The 20,807-nt window shown below is 46.5% G+C and overlaps 1 protein-coding gene across 4 annotated transcripts in view; it reads left to right on the forward strand.

Annotated features, from left to right (window-relative positions):
- The window catches only part of St3gal3 (ST3 beta-galactoside alpha-2,3-sialyltransferase 3), a 201,324-nt gene that overhangs the window by 71,347 nt on the left and 109,170 nt on the right, over positions 1-20,807 (forward strand). For 3 of the 4 annotated variants that reach the window (XM_034503097.2, XM_034503095.2, XM_034503098.2), the window contains exon 3: positions 11,832-11,879. The exons of the other annotated variant lie outside the window; for it this stretch is intronic. In XM_034503097.2, the coding sequence (XP_034358988.1) occupies positions 11,832-11,879 (48 nt within the window). The remainder of the gene's footprint in view (positions 1-11,831; positions 11,880-20,807) is intronic. 4 annotated transcript variants of the gene reach the window in all.

Raw genomic sequence — 20,807 nt, forward strand, 5'->3', positions numbered from 1 at the left:
ACTCTGCAGTAAAGAAAGTTTCTCTAGCTAAAGTTGAAAGCAGCACAAATCCATGAGTGTAAACATGAATATTTGGACAGCAGCTCAATAGCATGATTGATAGCATGACTATTTAGCCAAACAACAACTGCAGGAAACCCTGTGCCGGGGGCCTCAGATCTAATCAGAAGGCAGTTGGTTAACTGCATAACCATTGTGCAGCTATTGCACCAGTAGGCGAGTCTTTCCAGGAAAATTTTGTAAAGTTGCACATGCAGGGTCCAGCGCTATGTAAGACCATCGATTTCTTCTGTCAGCAGCAGCGTGTACTTCTGGAACTGTGTGACTTATCCAGCAGGGAGATGGTTTTCTGGTCAGTTAAGGGAAAATTCTCTATGTCCTGCATCCAGAATGAGTGGTGTGTTACTATCTAATGGTGGGCAGCCAGGAACAGTGGTGGCAGCCTGTGCTGTTTCAGATGTAACGCTGCCCACTTTTACATGAGTGCCTCCAAATGCAGGTCTTCATGCTGTGTGGTAGGCACTTTACTGACTCAGCCATCTCCTCAGCCCACAAAGACCCTTTGAAGCTAAAATAAAGCAAAAAGAAACAAAAACAAGAAACCCACCAAAACTCAGGCCCTGTAGTTCTAGGAAATTTTAATTAAATTATTTCTTTAATTTTTTTTTCTTTTCCATTTTTTTAACTCAACTTTTTTGTTTGTTTGTTTCCGAGACAGGGTTTCTCTGTGAAGCTCTGGTTGTCCTGGAACTCACTCTGTAGACCAGGCTGGCCTCGAACGCAGAAATCCACCTGCCTCTGCCTCTCAAGTGCTGGGATTAAAGGCGTGCCCAACTTTAAAAAAAAAAAAAAGATGTATTTATTTTATGTATGTCTTCAGACAGACCAGAAGGGGGCATCAGATCCCATTACAGATGGTTGTGAGCCACTATGTGGTTACTGGGAATTGAACTCAGAACCTCTGGAAGAGCAGTCAGTGCTTTTAACTACTGAGCCATCTCTCCAGTCCCTCTTCCCACATTTTTCTTATTTTCTTTCATATTCTAGATGTCATACTTTCTAATCAAAAACAATACTTTATCATTTCCTGTCTCTAACTTTCTGTCCAACATTCTGAGAGATTTTTAAAAGATATATTTTTTTAACAATTTATTTATTTATTTATTTATTTATTTATTTATTTATTTATTTAAGTACACTGTTGCTGCCTTCAGACACCCCATAAGGGGGCATCAGATCTCATTACAGATGGTTGTGAGCCACCATATGGTTGCTGGGATTTGAACTCATGACCTCCGGAAGAGCAGTCAGTGCTCTTAACCGCTGAGCCATCTCACCAGCCCAAAAGATGTATTTTTATTTATATCATGTCTCATTATGTGTGCTTACAGAAGCCAGAATATGGCAGTAGAACCCTGGATCTGTACTTAACCGCAGTTGTGAGTCACCCCATGTAGGTGTTAGGAATCGAACTCAGGTCCTCCAAACTGGTATACTCTCTCACAAAATGGAGCCATGTCTCCATCCCCTAAGTGTGCCCTTTAAGTGGCATCTTCTACAGAGACTTGATGTAGCTAACAAAGCTTAAAATATTTACTGGTCACCTACAGAGAAAGATTTCCGATTCCCAACTGAAATCCATTTTCAGCTGGGTGACTGATTCCTTGGCTTTTAACCTCCCTGGCTGGTGCGCATTCAGAATTGACCAACGCCCGACCATATGGACGACTTCCTCAATGCTTTTCCTGTCTCTTTGGTTAAACCTCTATACTTGTGGGTTGCCCAGGCCTTCAGTTGGTCCATCTGCAATGTGTGAACAGCCACCACAGATCTCATTACCTGAACTTGCCGGGTGTATGTTCACTCTGCATTAGTTGCTATTCTTGTCCCTGGGACAGAACTAATGACATAAACAACTTACAAGGAATGATTTATTTTGGCTCCTGATGTCAGAAGATTCAGTCTATGATCACTTGGCTCCATATTTCTGGGGCCATCAAGGGTCAGGACATCGTGGTTGTGGAGGTGGGGACACAAGGACTTCTTCATGATGGACAGGCAGCAAGGAAATACAGGGAGGGACCAGGGCCAGATACAGACCCAAGGACTAGTGCCAGTGACTACTTCCCCCAGCAGCCCCACCTTTTCTGTCACCACCTCCTAACAACACCATCATATTTTGGAGCCATCTAGGAATTAATCCAGTTATAGGTCAGAGTCCACATGATCTAATCATTGCCATAGACACCTTCACAGACACACCCAGGAGCGCACTTCACCTGTCTCCTCAGCGTGACTTAGTCTGCAGCTACACATCCAGATCCACCTCTCTCTCTTCATTTCCCCTCCATAGCATTTGAGATTGCGTGGCTTCCACGTTTAGTAACTTACTTGAACCTGCTCTTGAGGTCACTGGTTGGCTAACTGCCAGGTACAGGTGTCTGATTTCATTATCTCTTGGCTATTAACTTAGTACCACAGAACGAGTAAATGATAAAGGTTCCTCTGGCTTCTGGTTTTGGACCAGGATCAGGGGTTCATGTCAGGTGAGACAGCCTTCTTTGCTGGCAGAGTCCTGAAGCCCTGCAGGGGGTTGCATGGTGAGAGTTGTACACATAAGCTATGCTCTGGCCACCAGCCATTCATGAGGGCTCCACCCTGATGTCCCTTGCCAGCACTAATCACCTCTCAGTGGCTCCACCACTACAGTTGCCTTAAATTCCCACCCTCTCTAGTACCTCACTGTGAAATTAAACTCCAGCCTGAGCCTCAGAGGGAGCAAAGCCTGTTCAAAGCACAGCACCAGAGGAAGGGTCTCAAGCGCCTGCTGCCCCTCCTTCTGTTCTGCCTAGCACTGTGGTTGTTTGTCTGTCTAGAGTGTCCGTACTCCCTTATTCTGCAATTCCAATTTCGATTAGTCCTCAACTCCCCTCATCTAACCATATCCGTCCGTTTCTCACAGACACACCCAGGAGCGCACTTCACCTGTGGACTAAGTTCACTCAGTGTGACTTAGTCCACAGCTATCCATCCAGATCGGCCCTCCCCTCTCTTCATTTCTCCTCCATAGCATTTGAGATTTCGTGGCTTCCACGCTTAGTAACTTACTTGAACCTGCTCTTGAGGTCCCTGGCACCATAGCACCATGCTGCACCCTTCTCATGCCCCACATGGTTTGCTAGCAGGCTTTCCTGATGTGCCCGCCGTGTGCAGCTGACTGTCACCACTATTACAGTGGGGCTCTTTGAAGTCTGTTGACATCATCAGTTTACTGGAAAAAAAATGTATAATGTCTTTGTCTGCTCTCGTCCACTTGATAAAATCCAGACTCCTAACACACATGGCCTCACACCACCTTCATCCTAATACACACGGTCTCACACCACCCTCACAGCAGGGACTTTAAAACTCCTTCATGAATATGCTCATGTGCGTAAGTGTATGTTTGTATGGGTGTGTGCTTGTACGTGAGTATGCTTATGCATACATATGCTCCCATGAATGGTACACACACACATATATGCACACACCTGTGTTTGTGTGTGGGAGGTTAAAGGACAACTTTCAGAAGTCCGTTCTTTTCTTTTATGTGCAGGTCATTAGGGTTGGCAGCAGGTGCCTTTACCCCCTGAGCGACGTGTCTTACCCACCCTTAATGACTTTTTAAAGCATTTTTTTGCATAAGATTAGTATAAAAACTCATTTGTCTACAAAATGTAATCTAAAATGGTGTGACTATATTTATAGTACCTCTCATTTTGTGTAAAAATTCATGGCAGAAGTATTTCATTCCAGCATGCTGTCTCCAAGTCTCACAGTGGAGGGTGTTAAGTAATGTTTGATTTGTACAGCATAGAGATGCTCTAAAATCTGTAAAACTGTCATGGGCAGGGAAGATAGCTCAGTCAGTAAAGGGTGTGGCTAACAAGCAGGAGCCTTGAATTTGATCCCAGGACATATATAAAAGGAGGGGAAAGGGAAGCAGAAACAGGCCCATCCCTGGGGCTTGCTGGCCAGGCATCCTGGCCTTCTTGGCACGTTCCAGGCCGTGAGTGACCCCTGCCAAAAAATAAAAAGTAAATAAAGATAAGGAATGGCACTGGAGGTTGTCTTCTGGCCTCCACACGCATGTGCACACACGTGCATGCACACACACAAGCACACACACATAACAGAAGAAGGAACCCATGAGTCTCAGGTTCAGGTGAGACTCAGTTCCCATATTACTCTTTCTACACAGGAGGAATCAGATCCAAGGACGTTGTGTGTGTTTGGGGGTGTGGGGTCAGTCTAGGTAAACATGATAGTCTGCCTCAAACCTGGCACCTTACGGGCCATGTTGTGCCCTCAGACAGCCTGCCTCTGCCCTCTGTTTCCTCAGTGACCCCTCTAGACTTTCCTCCTATCCTTTGTGCCCAGGCTGAACCATCCAGTACTACTCACTCACTCACTCCAGCATGTACTGGGCAAACGACCTGGGGTGGCCCCGTCTCTCCCTAGGGCAGCCCCATCAACCTTTCCCACGCCCCTGGAGCCTCACAGCTCATTCCCAGGGTTCCACTCTCAGTTTCAGCACGTGCCTAGTCTATCTTCCTTCCCTCTGCTTCTTCACACACACAGGTGTGGAAGCAGTGCCACCTCCACAGCCTAGCCTTCGAGGGCTAATTCTTCCCAAACTTCCTGCTCTCCTCATGTGTGCTAAAGCCTCAGGGACTCTCCTGCCCCAATCTTAAGCCTTTTGTCTCCTGGTATGACATAGCATTTTTTCCCCTTAATTTCATGGTGACTCACTTTTTAAAAATAGTCTTTGATGTGTCAACGCTTTTTTTTTTAACCAGTCATTGTATTGACTGGTTCCTTAGTCACATGGATTCATACCTCCTGAAAGAAACCCTAAGATACTAATTAGGAGTGATCGTACCCCACCAAAGCCACACATCCCTTACTTCTCACACCTCAGTGCTTTGCTTACTCATTCCCAGCCTACCACTGTGGCCTGCTCACCTTACACTGGCTCAGGTACCTTCCCTTACACACACACACACACACACACACACACACACACACACACACGGCATTGTGCACGCATTTGTGTATTCTTGCTTGCATGTACACACTCGTTTGGAAGCCCTAGGTTGTGTCACGTGTCCTCCTCATCAGGCATGCTGATTCCCAGTAGGCTAGCCAGGAAGCTTGTCTCTGACGACTGAGGTTTTGCCTGGGTTCTGAGGATCAAAACTCCAGTTCTCAGCAAACATTTTATCCAAGAAGCCATTCCGCCAGCCTTCGAGCAACTGAGCTTTGTAAAGGCTCTGGAGCACATGCTTGGTAAGCTGGATTGATAAAATCTGAGGAGAGCCTTCTCAGGAGTTTACTGTGTCCTCAGCTTCTACTCTCAGCTGAGTCCTCGAAGCTGGGCCTTCGGAAGGAGCCAGATCCCACTGAAGTCAGGAACGCCCTCCCTTCCAGTTGCCGCCATCTGTGCACCATATTAGGACTCCCTTCTGTCATCAATTCTCATGGCTCTGGGCTCAGTCTCCTTGGACATTTTTTTCCCTCTGTGTTTCTTCAATAATCTGTTTATTCAAGTTTTGTTTGTTTGTTTTTGTGTGGGGGGGTTGAAGTTGAGAGGGAAGACGCTGAGGGACTAGAGCTAGGTTACTTGCTCATTCCAGGATCTAAGCCATGGAGAAACTAAGGAAACAGGTGGCTGTGTGGATGTTAAGATACTACCTGGGAGGCTGGAGAGATGGCTCAGTGGTTAAGAGCACTGGCTGCTCTTCCAGAGGTCCTGAGTTCAGTTCCCAGGAACCACATGGTAGCTCACAACCATCTGTAATGGGATCTGATGCTGTCTGAAGACGGTGATAGTGTACTTATATACATAAATTAAATAAATAAATCTTAAAAAAATAAAAAAAGATACTACCTCTTTTGTATCTTTTGGGCAGTAGCTCAGTTGGAGGAGTGCTTGCCTAACACTCGTGTAGCCCTGGCTTCGACTCCTATCACTCTATAAAACCAGGCACACTGAAGAACACCTGTGATCTCAGCACTGGGAAACAGGAGAATCAGAAGTTCAAGGTCATCCTCTAATACACACTGAGTTCAAAGCCAGCCTGGGATACATGAAACTCCGTCTCAAAAAATAAGCAAATAAATAACAGTAAGAAAAATAAAGTATAATTTCTCTTAATAGACCACCAGCACCACCCCCACTCCCAACCAAGTTGAAGGCTCTTCGTAAAGCCAGATTGGTGACTACAGCTTAGACCCATAGTCTAACTTGCCCTCTGCTTCTTTTGAGTCAGCCTGTGAATGTGTTGTCCCTGGTGACAAGCGTGCTTTTGCACCAGCCACCAGGAGGGTGGGGAAGGGAGCAGAAAGTATGCTGCCAAGAGGGGATGAGCTCCCTGCAGATGCAGAATGCATCCAGCTAGCAGGAGACAGGAGTAGGAGACTCCTAGTGAATGATCAGGCCTCATAGAAACTGAGCAGAGCCAAACCCTAAGGCTTTGAGAAGGATGTCCCGAGTCATAGCTGGTCACCACAGAGGAAGCAGGACAACGGTTTGAACTGAAGGTCGAGCTTCATCTCTGTGATGCTCTCAGCAGCAGCCTCTGGCTCTGGTCTACCATGTGGGCTGCAGGACCTAGCGTTTAGCCTGGCCTAGGCCCCACCCTCGTCTCTCTTCTATGCTGTGATTGCTCCTAGCTCCCCAATACTCTGTGCTTCCCAGTGCGTGTCTCCAGAAGGCAGCCCCCAGGGAGTGGCTTGGCCTTCATGTAATCAGGCTACCTCGGTGGTCCATCAGTAGGGTACTCTAAGTCAGAGAAGTCAGCCTCAGTTTGCATAAGCCCGAACTGTCTGTCTTATTTCTCATTCCTGTTCTGTTCATTGCAAATCCTGAAGCTTTCCCTTTAAGAATCCTCAGTGCTGTCCCCCAGCCCCCCCCCCCCCCGACCTTACGCTATTCCCTCTCCTCTGTAGTGTCCACCTCCTCTGTATCCACTCCTGCCTCAGTCTTCCTCTCCTGATCTACCTTCTTCTCTGTTGGCAGGGTAACAGCTCGATTCTAAGTTTCTATTTGAGAATACAAGCCAGAACCCTTTGCTGTCTTATTTTTTGGAAGCCTTTGTTTGTTTTGTTTTTGCTGTATGGTAGCAGGCACTTTGCCTCTGGCACACTCCCCTCCGTCCTGCCAAGGCTACTGTTTTGTTTGTTTGTTTGTTTGTTTGTTTGTTTGTTTTAAAAGGCTTGTTGGGTCCTGGAGTGTTGTCTCAGTGGTTAAGCACTGACTGCTTTGCTAGAGGACCTGGCTTAGATTCCCAGTACCCATGTGGCAGCTTACAAACATCTTTGACTCCCAATTCCAAGAGACCCCACAGTCTTTCTGGCCTCCAAGGGTACCAGCACACTAGTGGTGCACAGACTTGTATGCAGGCAAGACACCCATACATGGGCTGAAGAGATAGCTCAAGAGTTAGAGCACTTGCTGCTCTTGCAGAAGACCCAGGTTCAGTTCCTAGCTCCTATATGTTGGCTCACAACCGGCTATAATTCCAGTTCCAAGGGATCTGTTGCCTTCTGGCATCCATGGGGAACAGGCATTCATGCAGTGCTCATGGAAGGAAAACATTCATACATTAAATAAAAATAAATAAATCTTAAAAATATTCGAACACATGAATAAAATTTTTTAAATAGAAAAATTCTGTTGTTGATCAGGACACAGCTGTCTCTCCACAGCTTCAGGCAGATGTAGTTAGTTTCTTCTTTCAACACTTCCATCTTCCTGCTTTCCCTGCTGCAGCAGTCAGGGCCATTCTGTCCTTTAAGTGCAGGGAGGTTCTGGGGTGGCATGCTCTCCCTCAGCCTGGAATTCCCTTTTAGCCCTTGCTTTTGATGGCTCCTGTCTTCAGGTCTCGGTCCACATGCCCTAAACATGCTATGGGTCACGTCTGTTCTTCCCCCACCCCCCCGCCCCTTGGCCTTTAACCTTGTGTCATATTCTTCACATCAACCACCACTGTGAGAAATGGCTTCGTTCATTTCACTTACGTGGCATTTCGCCCCTCACCCACCAACATGTGACTTTCTTGAGAATAGGGAGACTCATGTTCCTACTCTTGTGTGTCGCTGGTGTACTTACTGTGTCTGGTGTTCAGGAGTTGATATTTTCTGTATTAAGGAGCAGCAGAATCTCCCTGATCACTCTTTTTTTTTTTTTTTTTTTTTTTTTTCTGTCTTACTACAGGGACATATTAGTTTTATATGTTTGAATTCTACCTGTTCACTTGGGAGCAATCTGTTTGCTCCTCATTCTCCCATTCCTGAAGCTTGCACGGGGTGGATAGCAGGAGATCTTGATGTGTGCATAAGATAGCAGGCAGGCAGCACCCCAGAGTGCAGCTCATTCACGAATGCCCGGGGCTTTCAAGGCCTGGCCAAACCTAAGAATATCGGCTGTATTCTCTTCCCTACCCTGCTGCTTCAGGCTGTATTCTCCCCATTCTGCTTCAGAAGCCAGACACAGGAAACATCTGACCGTAATAAAAAGCTTCCAGTAAATTCTAGCTTTCCTCATTGTGCAGCTAGCTCTGTCATGCTTTGGTCTGGGATTCTGTTCGATCACTTGTGCAACACACCACATGGCCGCCTCTGGCCTAGGAGCCAGGAACAGCTGGAGCCTGGAACGCTCAGTAAAAATGACTTATTTGTTAGCTTCAGAGGGAAAAATCTGGATTCGTGCTCTGTTGCTTGCAAAGCAAACCTCTCACTTTGTTGAATGCTAAGTTTTCCCGTAAGCTGTCAACGTGGTTTATAACTAAAATAATCTTACATCCTTTAGAATAAACACAAATAATGAATCACCGAACTGTCTATGCTTTTAAGACTGAAAACAAAATTCATTTGAACTTACACAAAGCATGAATATGTCACTCACTTCCCCTCGTTCACAACATCTCAGTTCTGAAGGATTGAGATTGTCCTGGAGTACAGCGACCATCACAAAGACTCTGCTTTCCAGGAGACAACACCTTCCCCCAGGCTTCCCTCCCAAGTCCCTGGTCACACTTTACCTGCAACTTGTCCATCTTCCTGGCCTGCAGAGCAGAGAGACTTCTCGTACTGCGTGTTGGTGCTTTGTAATGTTTGTGGGAAGGTGCCTAGAGATGTAGTTCCATGAGGCAACGCTGCCTAGCTTGTGCATAGCACAGGGTCTCCATCCCTGGGACCAAGGAACAAACCGTGGAAGGATGAAAAGAAGAGAAGCAAAATTGGGTCATGCAGTAGTTGATGTAACTGCTCTGAGCTCTCAGGATGATCCCAGTAACTGAAAAGCTGAACAACCCTCAACACAAATAATGGAAGCGATCTGAAACCTGCCATGCCTTGGCTTTGATACCAGCAAGTTTGTGCCGGAGCAGTTATTTTTAATCTTTTTCTTCTCCCTTTCCCACTTTTCTCTCCCCACTTCACACACACACACACACACACACACACACACACACACACACACACACACCCCTCCCTCATTTCTAGTCCCAAGTAGTACTCTGCCACCTCAGCTTAAATAGTTGGGACTCCGGTGAGCGCCAGTACCCACCCCCACCCCCACCCCCACCCCCATGATACAAATAACACATGTTCACTGCAGACATTTTATAGAGGCTTACTACCAGAGGCAGCCACTGCCAGCAATTACTGCTCTTTAGTTATTTAAGTAAAGTTTAGCTTTTTAAAAAAACATGTGGATTAAAAAAAAAAATCAAAAACAGATTAGATCAGAATTGCTTATGAGTGTAAAGAAAGTAAATTACAATTGGAAAAATGTCAGCTAGTGAAAACCAGGTACTTAAATTTTTATTTTACTTTTTGGCATCTGTGTGTGTGTGTGTGTGTGTGTGTGTGTGTGTGTGTGTGTGTGTGTGTGTGTGTGTTGTGTGTGCGCGCGCATGCACACACAACACACACAGACCTGAGGTTGACATCAGGTGTCTTCCTTGATCTACACTTTGTATTTTGAAGCAGGGTGTTGTGCTGAGCTCTGAGCTCACTGTCTCGCTGCCCAGCTTGCCCTGGCCTTTCCCCAGCTCTGCCACCTGCTCTCTGGGATGACACGGGCATCACACCCACCTGCTTTTTCACAGGCCTGCTGGGCTCATCGCTCCACTCCACACACTGCACGCCAGGGTTTTATTCACTGAACCATCCTGTCCAGCTCTGGAGCTGCCTTTATAAAGGGTTGCTCATTTGGGCAGTCAACTCCTCAGGAGGTCTTCCGAAGCCTCCAGGTGGGTGAGAACTTTCTCCTTCTCACTCTGGCTGAGGGTTTAAAAAGAGGAGCACATCTCACTGAGAGGAAGCAGACACAAAACATGCCAGTAAAAGGACAGAACTCCTGAGTTAGACTCTGCTGGTACAGATAGCGGGACTGGCTGCTCATCAAGAGGCCTGGTGGTGCATCCACGTTTCTTTTTCTTGGTGGATTTCAAAGCACAGGATCCGCCCTTGCCTGATGATGCAGGATGCTTGCCTCTGTGTCCTTTCAGGAACCTCATCTCCAGCTCACTGACCCACAGTTCTTAGTAAACATTTCCAAAGGGTTGCCTGAAGGGTTTGTGATCTATCCTTCCACAGTGGCTCTTGATCAGATGTGGTGCTATGAGCCATTGTTGCAGCTGTTTTTACTGAGCTTGTATGGCAGCATGGGGGCCTTGTTATTTAAAGTTATGATGACTATGTTCAATTTCTGTGTGTAGTGAGATCTAGAAGATACTGTAGAGTGGGCTGTGGCTGCACACATGTGTCCTGTATGTCTGGCTAGCACACTGCAGCGAGTGAGCCTTTTGAATCTGATCTCTTGTGTCTAGGGTGTTTGGACCACACCTCATATAGGTATCCCTCGCTGTGTAATTGCTGTGTGTTGGCTTTATACCATCGTTTGAGATTGGGTTATATGTTAAGAGAAAGCCATAAAGATTCCTAGCTACAAACTCAAGAAATGTTATGGGAGAAGCAGCATCACCTGGTCCCCTCTCTGCTAGGACTTGAGTTTTTGAGTTGCTTGGAACACCTGGTCCCCTCTCCCTTCAGGTCTTTACTGACATGAGGCCATCTCTCCACCTGTGATTCTCATTTCATTCTCATTCATCCATCAACCCTTAGCCCAAGGGCCAGCTTCTCCAGAGGGGTTCTCCTGTGCAGCACCCTCAGGGTGATCCCTAACACAGATAGCAATCTCTTCTCTGATTTGTTCTTACCAGTTTCTAGCTAAGTAGTTTGTTCTCTGATAAGGTCTCTTCCCAAGATGAAAAGCAAGGAAACCCAGGGGAGTGCAGACCACATTTTGCTGCTGACTAATGTGTCATAGTGGTCTAGTACATAGTAGATGCCCAGCCAGCATCTCCTGACCGTGTGAATGAATGACAGAAGACGAATGCACTATGGACACTGAGTCCTGGAGCCGTTTTATCTCTTTGCTTTGGCTGCCTGGGAGCTCACATCCCACCCCACCCCCTTGATTCTTCTGCCTGCTGTGTTTGCAAAGGCCCTGGTGGCATGGGTTCTGTGCGCTAATACCTTCCCTCTCTTTGACATCTTCGCTTTATTATTCCAGCAGATGCTATAAATTATTTTATGTTACTTTCACCATTTTATTGGGGGGTGGGGTGGGAATAGCAAACAAACACGTATATGGATATAAGAAAGTGAGCTGCCAAAGGGGAGGAGTCAGTGCTTTTAGGCTGCCGCAGGGCTTGGGAGGATCCATCAGGCACTTGTCTGACTACAGAAGAAAGACGTGAACTTGTCCTCTTGTGTTACAGATTCATTGCTTCTTTCCCTTGACTCCGCTGGACAAACCCTAGGCACAGGTACCTCCCCTCCCCCTCTATCATCTCTTCAGCCCTCTGCATCGAAGCCTGATGAGCTGGGGGTCCCGGGGGAGGGTGAGAGAGCCACAGATCCTGGGAAAGGCTGGGGGTTGGGGGGAGCTTCACCAAGGGCCAGAGAGCCACAGAATCCTGGGAAAGGCGGGGGGGGGGGGGGGGACAGCTTCACCAAGGGCCAGAGAGCCACAGAATCCTGGGAAAGGCCCCCGAGGGCTTCACCACAGAGGGAGCAGAAGAAGGACCCAGCGGGAAACACTTTTCCAGTTGTTTTCCAGGCAGACACTGAGCTGGGTGTGGCAGCACTGGCAGAGGCAGGTGGGACTCTGAGCCTGTGGTCAGTCTGATGTGCTTGAGGAGTTCTAGGCCAGCCAGGGCTGTGGATCTTAAATAAAAAGTCTGCACAGGGACTGGGACATCACAGCTGATAGTTTCCCTCCTAGAACTTCGATGGTTCTTGTGAGAGGATATCTAATCTCTGAATGCATGCCCCATCTCACAGTCAGGCAGAGGACTTGGGTATGATAAGCATCAGGGCTCACCTACAGAATGGCAGGCAACTAGAGCAGCCCAGCTTCCTGAGGACTGGACACCGCCCTCCATTGTACGTTCACTTACACCCATGTGCTCAGGTGGAGAGCTCTGGGAGGGGGGCACCAGTCACAGGCAGACACGCCCTCCATTCTGGTGTTTACAGTACACACTACGCTGCTTGGCACACACTATTTTGACGAAGAGTCACTGAGGCCAGAAGGTGGCTATCCCCATAGACACAATCCCATACCTCAGTTCTTGTTGGCAGGGCAGGAAGGACGGACAGACAACTGCTTTGATTTTTCAGCTTGCCACCCCTGGGGAGCTCAGAACAACTTTACGCCAGGGGAAGGGCATCCCTGTATGATTAGGTGAAGCTGGTCTACTTCATACTGGGGGTGCTACCCTGAATCCCAGGCAGGCTTGGCTGGCCTTTGGAGAGTAGTTAATCTCTTCCACTGACCTCATGCATGATTAATTCATGTTCCCAAGGCTCAGGCAGTTGTGATAGAGGACAAGAGGAAAGCTGTTCCCACCCCCCAGGGAGAGGGCCTACTCTGCATCTGCGCTGTGTGGAGAGTCCCACTGTTATTTATTCATCACAGTAGCTTTGATTTCTTTAATTGACCCGAAACACACAGTCACCTATTCAGGACCCATCTATCCCTGCCTGGCCAGCTAAAAAGCTCACACTCAGCCTTTGTTGACCATGTGTGCCACTGTCTCCTGCCACATGGGGCCCCTCCACCACAATGCTGAGGCATGCATGAGAAGTCACTTCAACAGACCGGACAGACAAGGAAGAGTTCTTAAAGGAACCCCAAGTTGCAGCTGAGTTATGAGAAAAGATTGACAACTTAATACATCACAGTTAAGAACTTTTATTACAACAGTGGAAAGGTATCGTGAAAAAAGAGATTTGCATCATAATTAGCTAGTGAAGAATTTGTCCCTAGAGCAAAGAAACTACAAAAATCATTAAGAATGAACAAGCCAGTTTAGAAATGAGCAGAGGACTTGAGAAAGCATTTTAGAAAAGAGGTCAGTAAACTCAGGCAAAGGTTCTCAATTATATCAGTAATCCCACTGAGATATCACTACACATGTCCAAGGAACAACCAGACATGAAAGCAGATTCTCCCAGTGTTGACAGAGCCATGATGGAGCAGAAGCCAGTCTCCTCCAAGTGAGAGGTCAAGTTTATACAATCACTTCAAAAAGGCGGTGACAATGTGTAGATGATTGTGAACCACACGTATCCTAGTTCCTGACAGCTCCTCTAGACAGCTTTGTCACAGGTGGATGCTCTGCGTGCTCAGGTACCTGCTGTACCTGAGAGGACTGCCACACTTGCCTGTGCTCTTGTGACAGCCACAGGCAGACACACCCCTTCCCTTCCAGTGTTTACAGTGCAGGATACACTAATTCACACCCTGCCCTTTGACCCAGCCTCGCTCAGGTCAGGGAGGTGATTCTCCCAGTCCCAAACAATACTCAGAATTATAAAATGCAAACATAATTCACACATAGGGAAAATGGTAATTATGCAAGTATCCCATTTGTAAGGAACAGAAAAAAATGACCAAACTATACATAGACTTGACAACATGCAGAAGTCTTTTTTTTGTTTTGTTTTTTTTTGTTTTTGTTTTTGGTTTTTTGGTTTTTTTTGTAGGTTTTTTGAGACAGGGTTTCTCTGTGTAGCCCTGACTGTCCTGGAACTCACTCTGTAGACCAGGCTGGCCTCGAACTCAGAAATCTGCCTGCCTCTGCCTCCCAAGTGCTGGGATTAAAGGTGTGCACCACCACTGCCTGGCTCAGAAGTCTTTTTTTATTTTGCTTTTTAAATTTTAAAATGTTTATTTCTTGAGACATGGTCTTGCTATGGAATCCTCATTGCAGAGAGATAGAATCCTGCCTATTGTGGAATCTCCTTGTGGACCAGGCTGTTTTCAAACTTGTGGCAATCCTCCTGCCTCTGCCTCTGCTTCCCAAGCTTGGAGTTACATGCCTGTGGGTTATATGCCCACAGCTGGCTTTTGAAGATAGTGCCTTATAAGGTACTCCACGTCTAGATGGCTGGGTACTCTCTGTGTGCCCGGAATGGCTTGCATCCTTAAGCCTCGGACTTCCCAGGCTGCTGATATTGCAAATGTGTGTTCATGCTACCCAGCCCTACGGTAAGAGATGAGAAAACAATTTTAAGTTTTATTTATTGTATTTCACTTTTGTGGTGCTCAGAATTGAACCTGGGGCTTTATGTGTGCCAGGCAAGTGCTCTACCACTGAGCTATGTGCCCAGCAGTAACACAGCTGAGTCTTAAAAAGAGCAGACAGACCATAGAGAATATATACTGGTTTTCATTTGTATGAACTTCAGAAGTAAAATGAAACCACATTTGTTTAGATACACAATTCAGTGTTGAAACAGTAAGGAGAGATAAGAGACTGAATTCCATAATAGCTGGAATAGTAATGGGAAGCTCTCAAACTGGAACGTTCTCTCTATGACCTGAGAGTGGGTATGGGGATGTCCCTTTCACAGTACTTCATTAGGCTGTACATTAAGAGCTTACATATTCTTCTCTACATGCAAAAGCCATGACACAAGCATGCTGCAAGCAGCACTTGCCTGGAAACAGGAGGAGGAGGAGGAGACAGTATTTATGGAACATCATTGTGTGAGAGTTCTCATCCCTTTCCCCATGAGCCAACTCTCAAAGCAAGGCTTTGAGGTAGAGATTGTTAAGGAAATTGACACAGAGAAAAGCGAAACACCTTATCCAACATGAAATAGCAAGTACACATCAGAGCTGGGCTTGAGGGCAGGCATTCTGGTGCCGGCATCCGGATTCTTCTTGTCCAAGCAGTTCCTGCCTCTTTTCTCTTCTCATTAGTTTTCAAGGGGACTTTGGTCCTTGACCTCCATCCCTCCTGGAGCTATAAAAGCATATATTAGGTTTAATTTGCAAGGGACTATGGACCACAGGGTGTAGTTCTGTCCTAACCAGGGTTTCTATTGCTGTGACAGAGCACCATGACCAAAAGCAAGCAGGTGACAAAGGGCTCATTTGTCTCACAAAGTCAATCACCACCCATCCTTGAAAGAAGGCAGGGCAGGTGCTCCAGCTCAAGCAGTGAAGGAAACTGGAGGCCCTGGACTGGGAGGGCTGCTGCTTACTGGCTGGCTTCCCCATAGCTTGTTCAGCCTGCTTTCTTACAGTATTCAGGACCACCTGCCAAGAGTTGGCATCACCCACAGTGGGCTGGGCACACACCAATCATTAACCAAGAAAATGCCCAGTACACACGCCTACAACCCAATCTTATGGAGACATTTTTCTCAGTTCAGAATTCCTATTCCCAGATGACTCTGGCTTGGGTCTCAAGTTGATATAAAACTAAGAACACAGGCTCCCAGGTTTGTACATGGTCCAGTGTGAAAGGAGAGAAAGAATGAAGACTCCCACTCTTTTCTGTCTAATTCTCTTGTAGTGGAGGATAGATTTAAGCTGATTGAAAGTCAGCTTTATCTTTTTTTAAGATTTAAAAAATATTAACTGGTGTGTGTTTGGGTAGGTATGTGCACATGCATGCAGATGTCATAGTGAACAGTTATTTGATCCGTTGGCTATCCTAGAGCTCAGTCACTGCCAGCTCGGGCCTGGGTGCTGGGGACTGAACTGAGGTCCTCTGGAAGCAGTCAGTGCTCTTCACTGCTGAGCCATCTCTCCAGCCCCAGCTTTTTAAAACGAGCATACACAGTAACGGGTTTTGTTACATCACCTTCACAAAGGCATGTCATATGCAAACTCTGATTTAGGTTAGGACCAATTCTCACTTTACCCAGCATTCCATTTTCCTGACTCCATCTGCTAGACTCCTCAGGTAGTCCCACGTCAGTCATGTTCTCGAGGAACACTGGCCCAATCTTCTGCTTTGTATCATTCCCAGGAGCAGGGAGAGCTAGCAGGCAGGCTTCCCTCAGCAGCCACGGGACTGTTTTATGTGGAGAGACTTTTCATAGCACTGGGCATACCTCCTTGCCAAAAAAGTCTTCGTATCTTAGCAAAACAACTTTGGACTTAATCCCTACTTTATGTCCTTTCTTTAACATGAGTAATTAAATGTAGGGAAGTGAGATTCCATCCTAGATAAGGACTCCATCACTCCCCATGTCTCTGTCACCAAGCGCCGATAATGGCTTGGACAGAATGCACTTCGAAGCTATCTGAGGACTCTGAAACATTAGTCATAGCAGACAGGTTGGGAAGAATACCAGAACTTAATGCATTATCAAACCAGTGTGTTTCCCAGTTTTTCCTCAGTGTCCCACACCCCAGCAGTGGACACCATACAAACAGCTCCAGGAAATGGCCTCTAGCTATGGCTCCTGTGTGTGTGTGTGTGTGTGTGTGTGTGTGTGTGTATGTTGGGGGAGGATGCAGGGGGAGGGGTCCTAAGACCTAGACAGAGGAGGATATCCCATGGTTGTTTTTTCTTCTGTTTTCCTGGTATCCAGCCCTAAACTGACCCACAGTGGTGGCCGAGGTAATGACTGTACCATCTATGAGGACTCAAGAAAAGCCAAAATCTCAAGAGGGTGGGTGTGGGCTATTGCTTTTTTGTTTTGATCTCTGCCTTCCTGCTGGTCGTCCTGGATCTGGGTACAGCAGTTCAGAAAATTCATAAAAAAACAATGGTAACTGAGGTCCTGGCTTTCTGGCCCAAGGTACCAGAGCACACGGGGGAAAAAACAGAGAGGAAGGAGGTGCTTGAGAAAACTCCAAACATAGGCTTTCAGAATCCACCAAGGGGTGGATGACCTCCCAAGTGTCAACGGGACACTGGGTGGTGCATACAGAAAAAGGTCTGAATAGGAAAGTGGTGCTGACAGGGAAACCATAACCACAAAAGGCTGGCCAGGACCTGCTGCCCAGACCCAGCCTGCTCAGTTGTCTCCTAAAACAAAATTAATACCTTCCATTGGATTTACACAGGCCTCGTATTTCATAACACAGTATTAAAATATCCAGGATATGAGCCAAAATTAATTATCTTATAAAGAACCAGAGAAAGGGGCTGGAGAGATGGCTCAGCGGTTAAGAGCACTGGCTGCTCTTCCAGAGGTCCTGAGGTCAATTCCCAGCAACCACATGGTGGCTCACAACCATCTGTAATGGGATCCGATGCCCTCTTCTGGTGTGTCTGAAGACAGAGACAGGATACTCATATACATAAAATAAATAAATCTTCCAGAAAAATATTTTTATAATTAAATAAACCAACTACAGACCCCATTAGCTGATGAAGAAAGAGCGTTTGACAAATGGAACCTCTGTAAAGCGACAGATCAACACTCAAAGGGACGTCTTGTAGGGAGCATGCATGTGATCAAAACAGTTATGAAATATGTTTTCTCAAAGAACTAATTAAAATATTTTTTTAAAGAAAGAAAAGAATGTCTTTAGCCTGATGCAGGGCACCTGCAAGGACCTACAGCCCACAAGCCTGAAGTCAGGCTCCACCCCTAAAAGTCCCAGAAAGCGGTGAGGTGAGAACAACTCCTTCTGGGATACAAATGAGCACGAAAGAGGTTAAACTGCTGCCTCCATGATCACACAGAGGAACCCAGAGAATCCACAGACTCCCCACCCCCCCACCCCCGCCGCAGACTCCTAGAGCTGTGACCAGGTTCAGCATGATGCAGGACCCAAGGTCAAAACTAAAGGATAATTGTGGCACTAAATACAGGCAATCAACAAAGACCTTAAAAAGTTCCTGTGAATGTCCCCAAATGAGGGGATTTATGGATAAAAGTGAATCACCACAGGACCAGCTGCAAACACTTCTCACACTTCAAACCATGAGCCCAGAGCCCTCATTGTCCTCCTCCCAGTAGGAAACACCCCATCCCATCCCTCCTCCACCCCTGCCCCACTCCCTGCCCTTTCTGCCCTCCTCCTTGCACTACTTTCTGAGGTCCTGGCCACTCTGCCCTGGACTAGAACCATTGTTAGTTACTGGCCTGTCTGCCCATTTGTTGCCTCTCAGAGGCCTTTCTCAGTGCGCCTGGGGCTGGAACCTAAACAGGTTCCTGTCTGGTTCCCAATGTGAGCCTTCCAGGGCCCTCAGTAGAGCACGCTGACCATGGTCCTAACTGACTTACAAAGGCCTACTTACCTCCATGATTTCACTTCAACATCTGTGCCCTTGCTGCCCACAGCCATGGCACTCCTGCTCCTCCTTGGAGATGCTGGGTCTCCTCCTGCATCGGGGCCTTTGTGCTTCTCTCATCTCCTCCATGGTACAGTGTCACCCTACAGGAAGGTTGCTTTATCTGGGTAGTCTCTTCAGACACCCATTCTCCCATTTCTTCTCTAGAAAGCCCGGCCTCCATTCATCCTGAATACCCACCGTGCTAACTGGCTATCCCCATCTGCATTCTGTCAGTCTCTGTCACTGTCACTATGCTGTAGATAGCACTGGGTCAAAGCAAAGACCTTGCACATTTTGGTAGAACAGCTCTTGGCACATTACAAGTTCCTGGTAAATATTTTTTAGAGCAGGTGCATGTGTGTAAGCATGAGTGCAGGCACACATTAGCGTGCGCATGCGCGCACACACAAACACACACACATGAGAGAGAGAGAGAGAGAGAGAGAGAGAGAGAGAGAGAGAGAGAGATCACACCGTGCCCATCCTTGACTATTAATTAAGACAAACCACCTCAGATGCAGATGTTCTTGTGGCTTCCTGGGCTGCTCTTTAAACCGTCTGGCTGTTTGTCTTAACTGCCTTAATCTGCCATTAGAGACTTGATCTGGTGGCTTGAGAAATAGAATATGAAAGCCAGTAAGATGGCCCAGCAAGTAAAGCAAGGCATTTGCCACCATGCCTGGTGACCTGAGTTTGAGTCCCCTATACCCACATGGCAGGAAAGGACACTCTCGACAAGTTATTCTCTGACATTATACAAGTGCTGTGGCACATGCACTCTTCCCACAACACACAAACACAAATAAAGAATTAATTTTAATTAAATAAAAAGTTAAAGCATTAGAAGGAATAATTCCCACTTCATAAATAATGATACTCCATGCAGGAGAATAATATGTTTGTTAGAAATGAGGATTTTGAACTGTAGCACACACCTTACATCTCAGTGTTCAGGAAGGCAGAGGTGAGGAAGGCAGAGGTGAACAAATGTCTGTGAGTTTAGGGCCAGCCTGGTCTACAGGGCAAGTTTCAGGACAGCCACTGCTACATAATAGAGAAAGTCCCAGTTTCGAAAAAAAAAAAAAAAAAAAAAAAAAAAAAGAAAGAAATAAAGGAAAAAATAAAAAAAGACAACAGAGCTTGGTATAGTAGCACATAGCTTAACCCCAGTGCTTGGGGGTGGCAAGCCAGCCTGAGCTACATGGGACCCTACCTTTAAAAAGATAAAAAGGACTATTTAAGGTTTTTGAATTGCATAGACTATGTCCAGGATATTATGGTATAACCAGCATGAAGTTAAGGCCATGTATAAGTGGAATCATATATTCACACATTCATATACACATCAATAGGAAGAGATTTCAAAGAACATAGCCACTGAAATATAGCAATTAGCTTTAGGTAATGAATGGAAATGTCAAATAATTCCTGCCTCATTGTTTACGAGGTTTTTTTATAATTTGGATTTTTAAAGTTAAAATTTTTATTTTATTATTAGTGTATGAATATGTGTGTGTGCGCCATGCAGGACAAGTGTGTGGAGGTCAGAAGACAACTTTCAGGAGCTGGCTCTCCCCCAAGGGGTCAGAGGATTGAACTCAGGTCACCAGGCCTACTTGGCAAGCCCTCTTACCTCCTGAGCCATGTCCCAGCCCTGATTTGGTCTTTATATTGAATGCACATTATTTTTATGACTGAAAAATATTATTGTCCGGAGAGGGGTTTCTTATTTTGTTGAGCATCTTAGTCCTTCATATTTATGACAAAAATATCTTAGGCTGTGAGAGTTATAAACCAGACATTTATTCCTTGAAGTTCTGAAGGCCAGGGAGTCCGAGATCATGGAGCCAGCACATTCAGGGGCTGCTGAAACCTCAGCACCAAAGGTGCTCCTCCCCTCACTGCCACCATTATGTGTCTTCACACAGCAGAAGGTGCGGACGGGATCCCTGGAGCCTGTTCTCTGTGGGCATCCTGCTGGTGAGGGTAGAGGCCTCATGACCTATTCATTTCCTGTCAGTCCTGCCTCTTCACATCACCACATTGGGGATTAGCTTCCTTTATATGAATATTGGGGGACACTAGGTACAAACTGCAGGTAAGTCATCTACCTGTCTCCTGGGTCAGCTGCTCTTCTGCTGTGCTGTCACTCTTAATCTT

Source organism: Arvicanthis niloticus, chromosome 5, assembly GCF_011762505.2.
Source record: "Arvicanthis niloticus isolate mArvNil1 chromosome 5, mArvNil1.pat.X, whole genome shotgun sequence".
Taxonomy (NCBI): Eukaryota; Metazoa; Chordata; class Mammalia; order Rodentia; family Muridae; genus Arvicanthis; species Arvicanthis niloticus.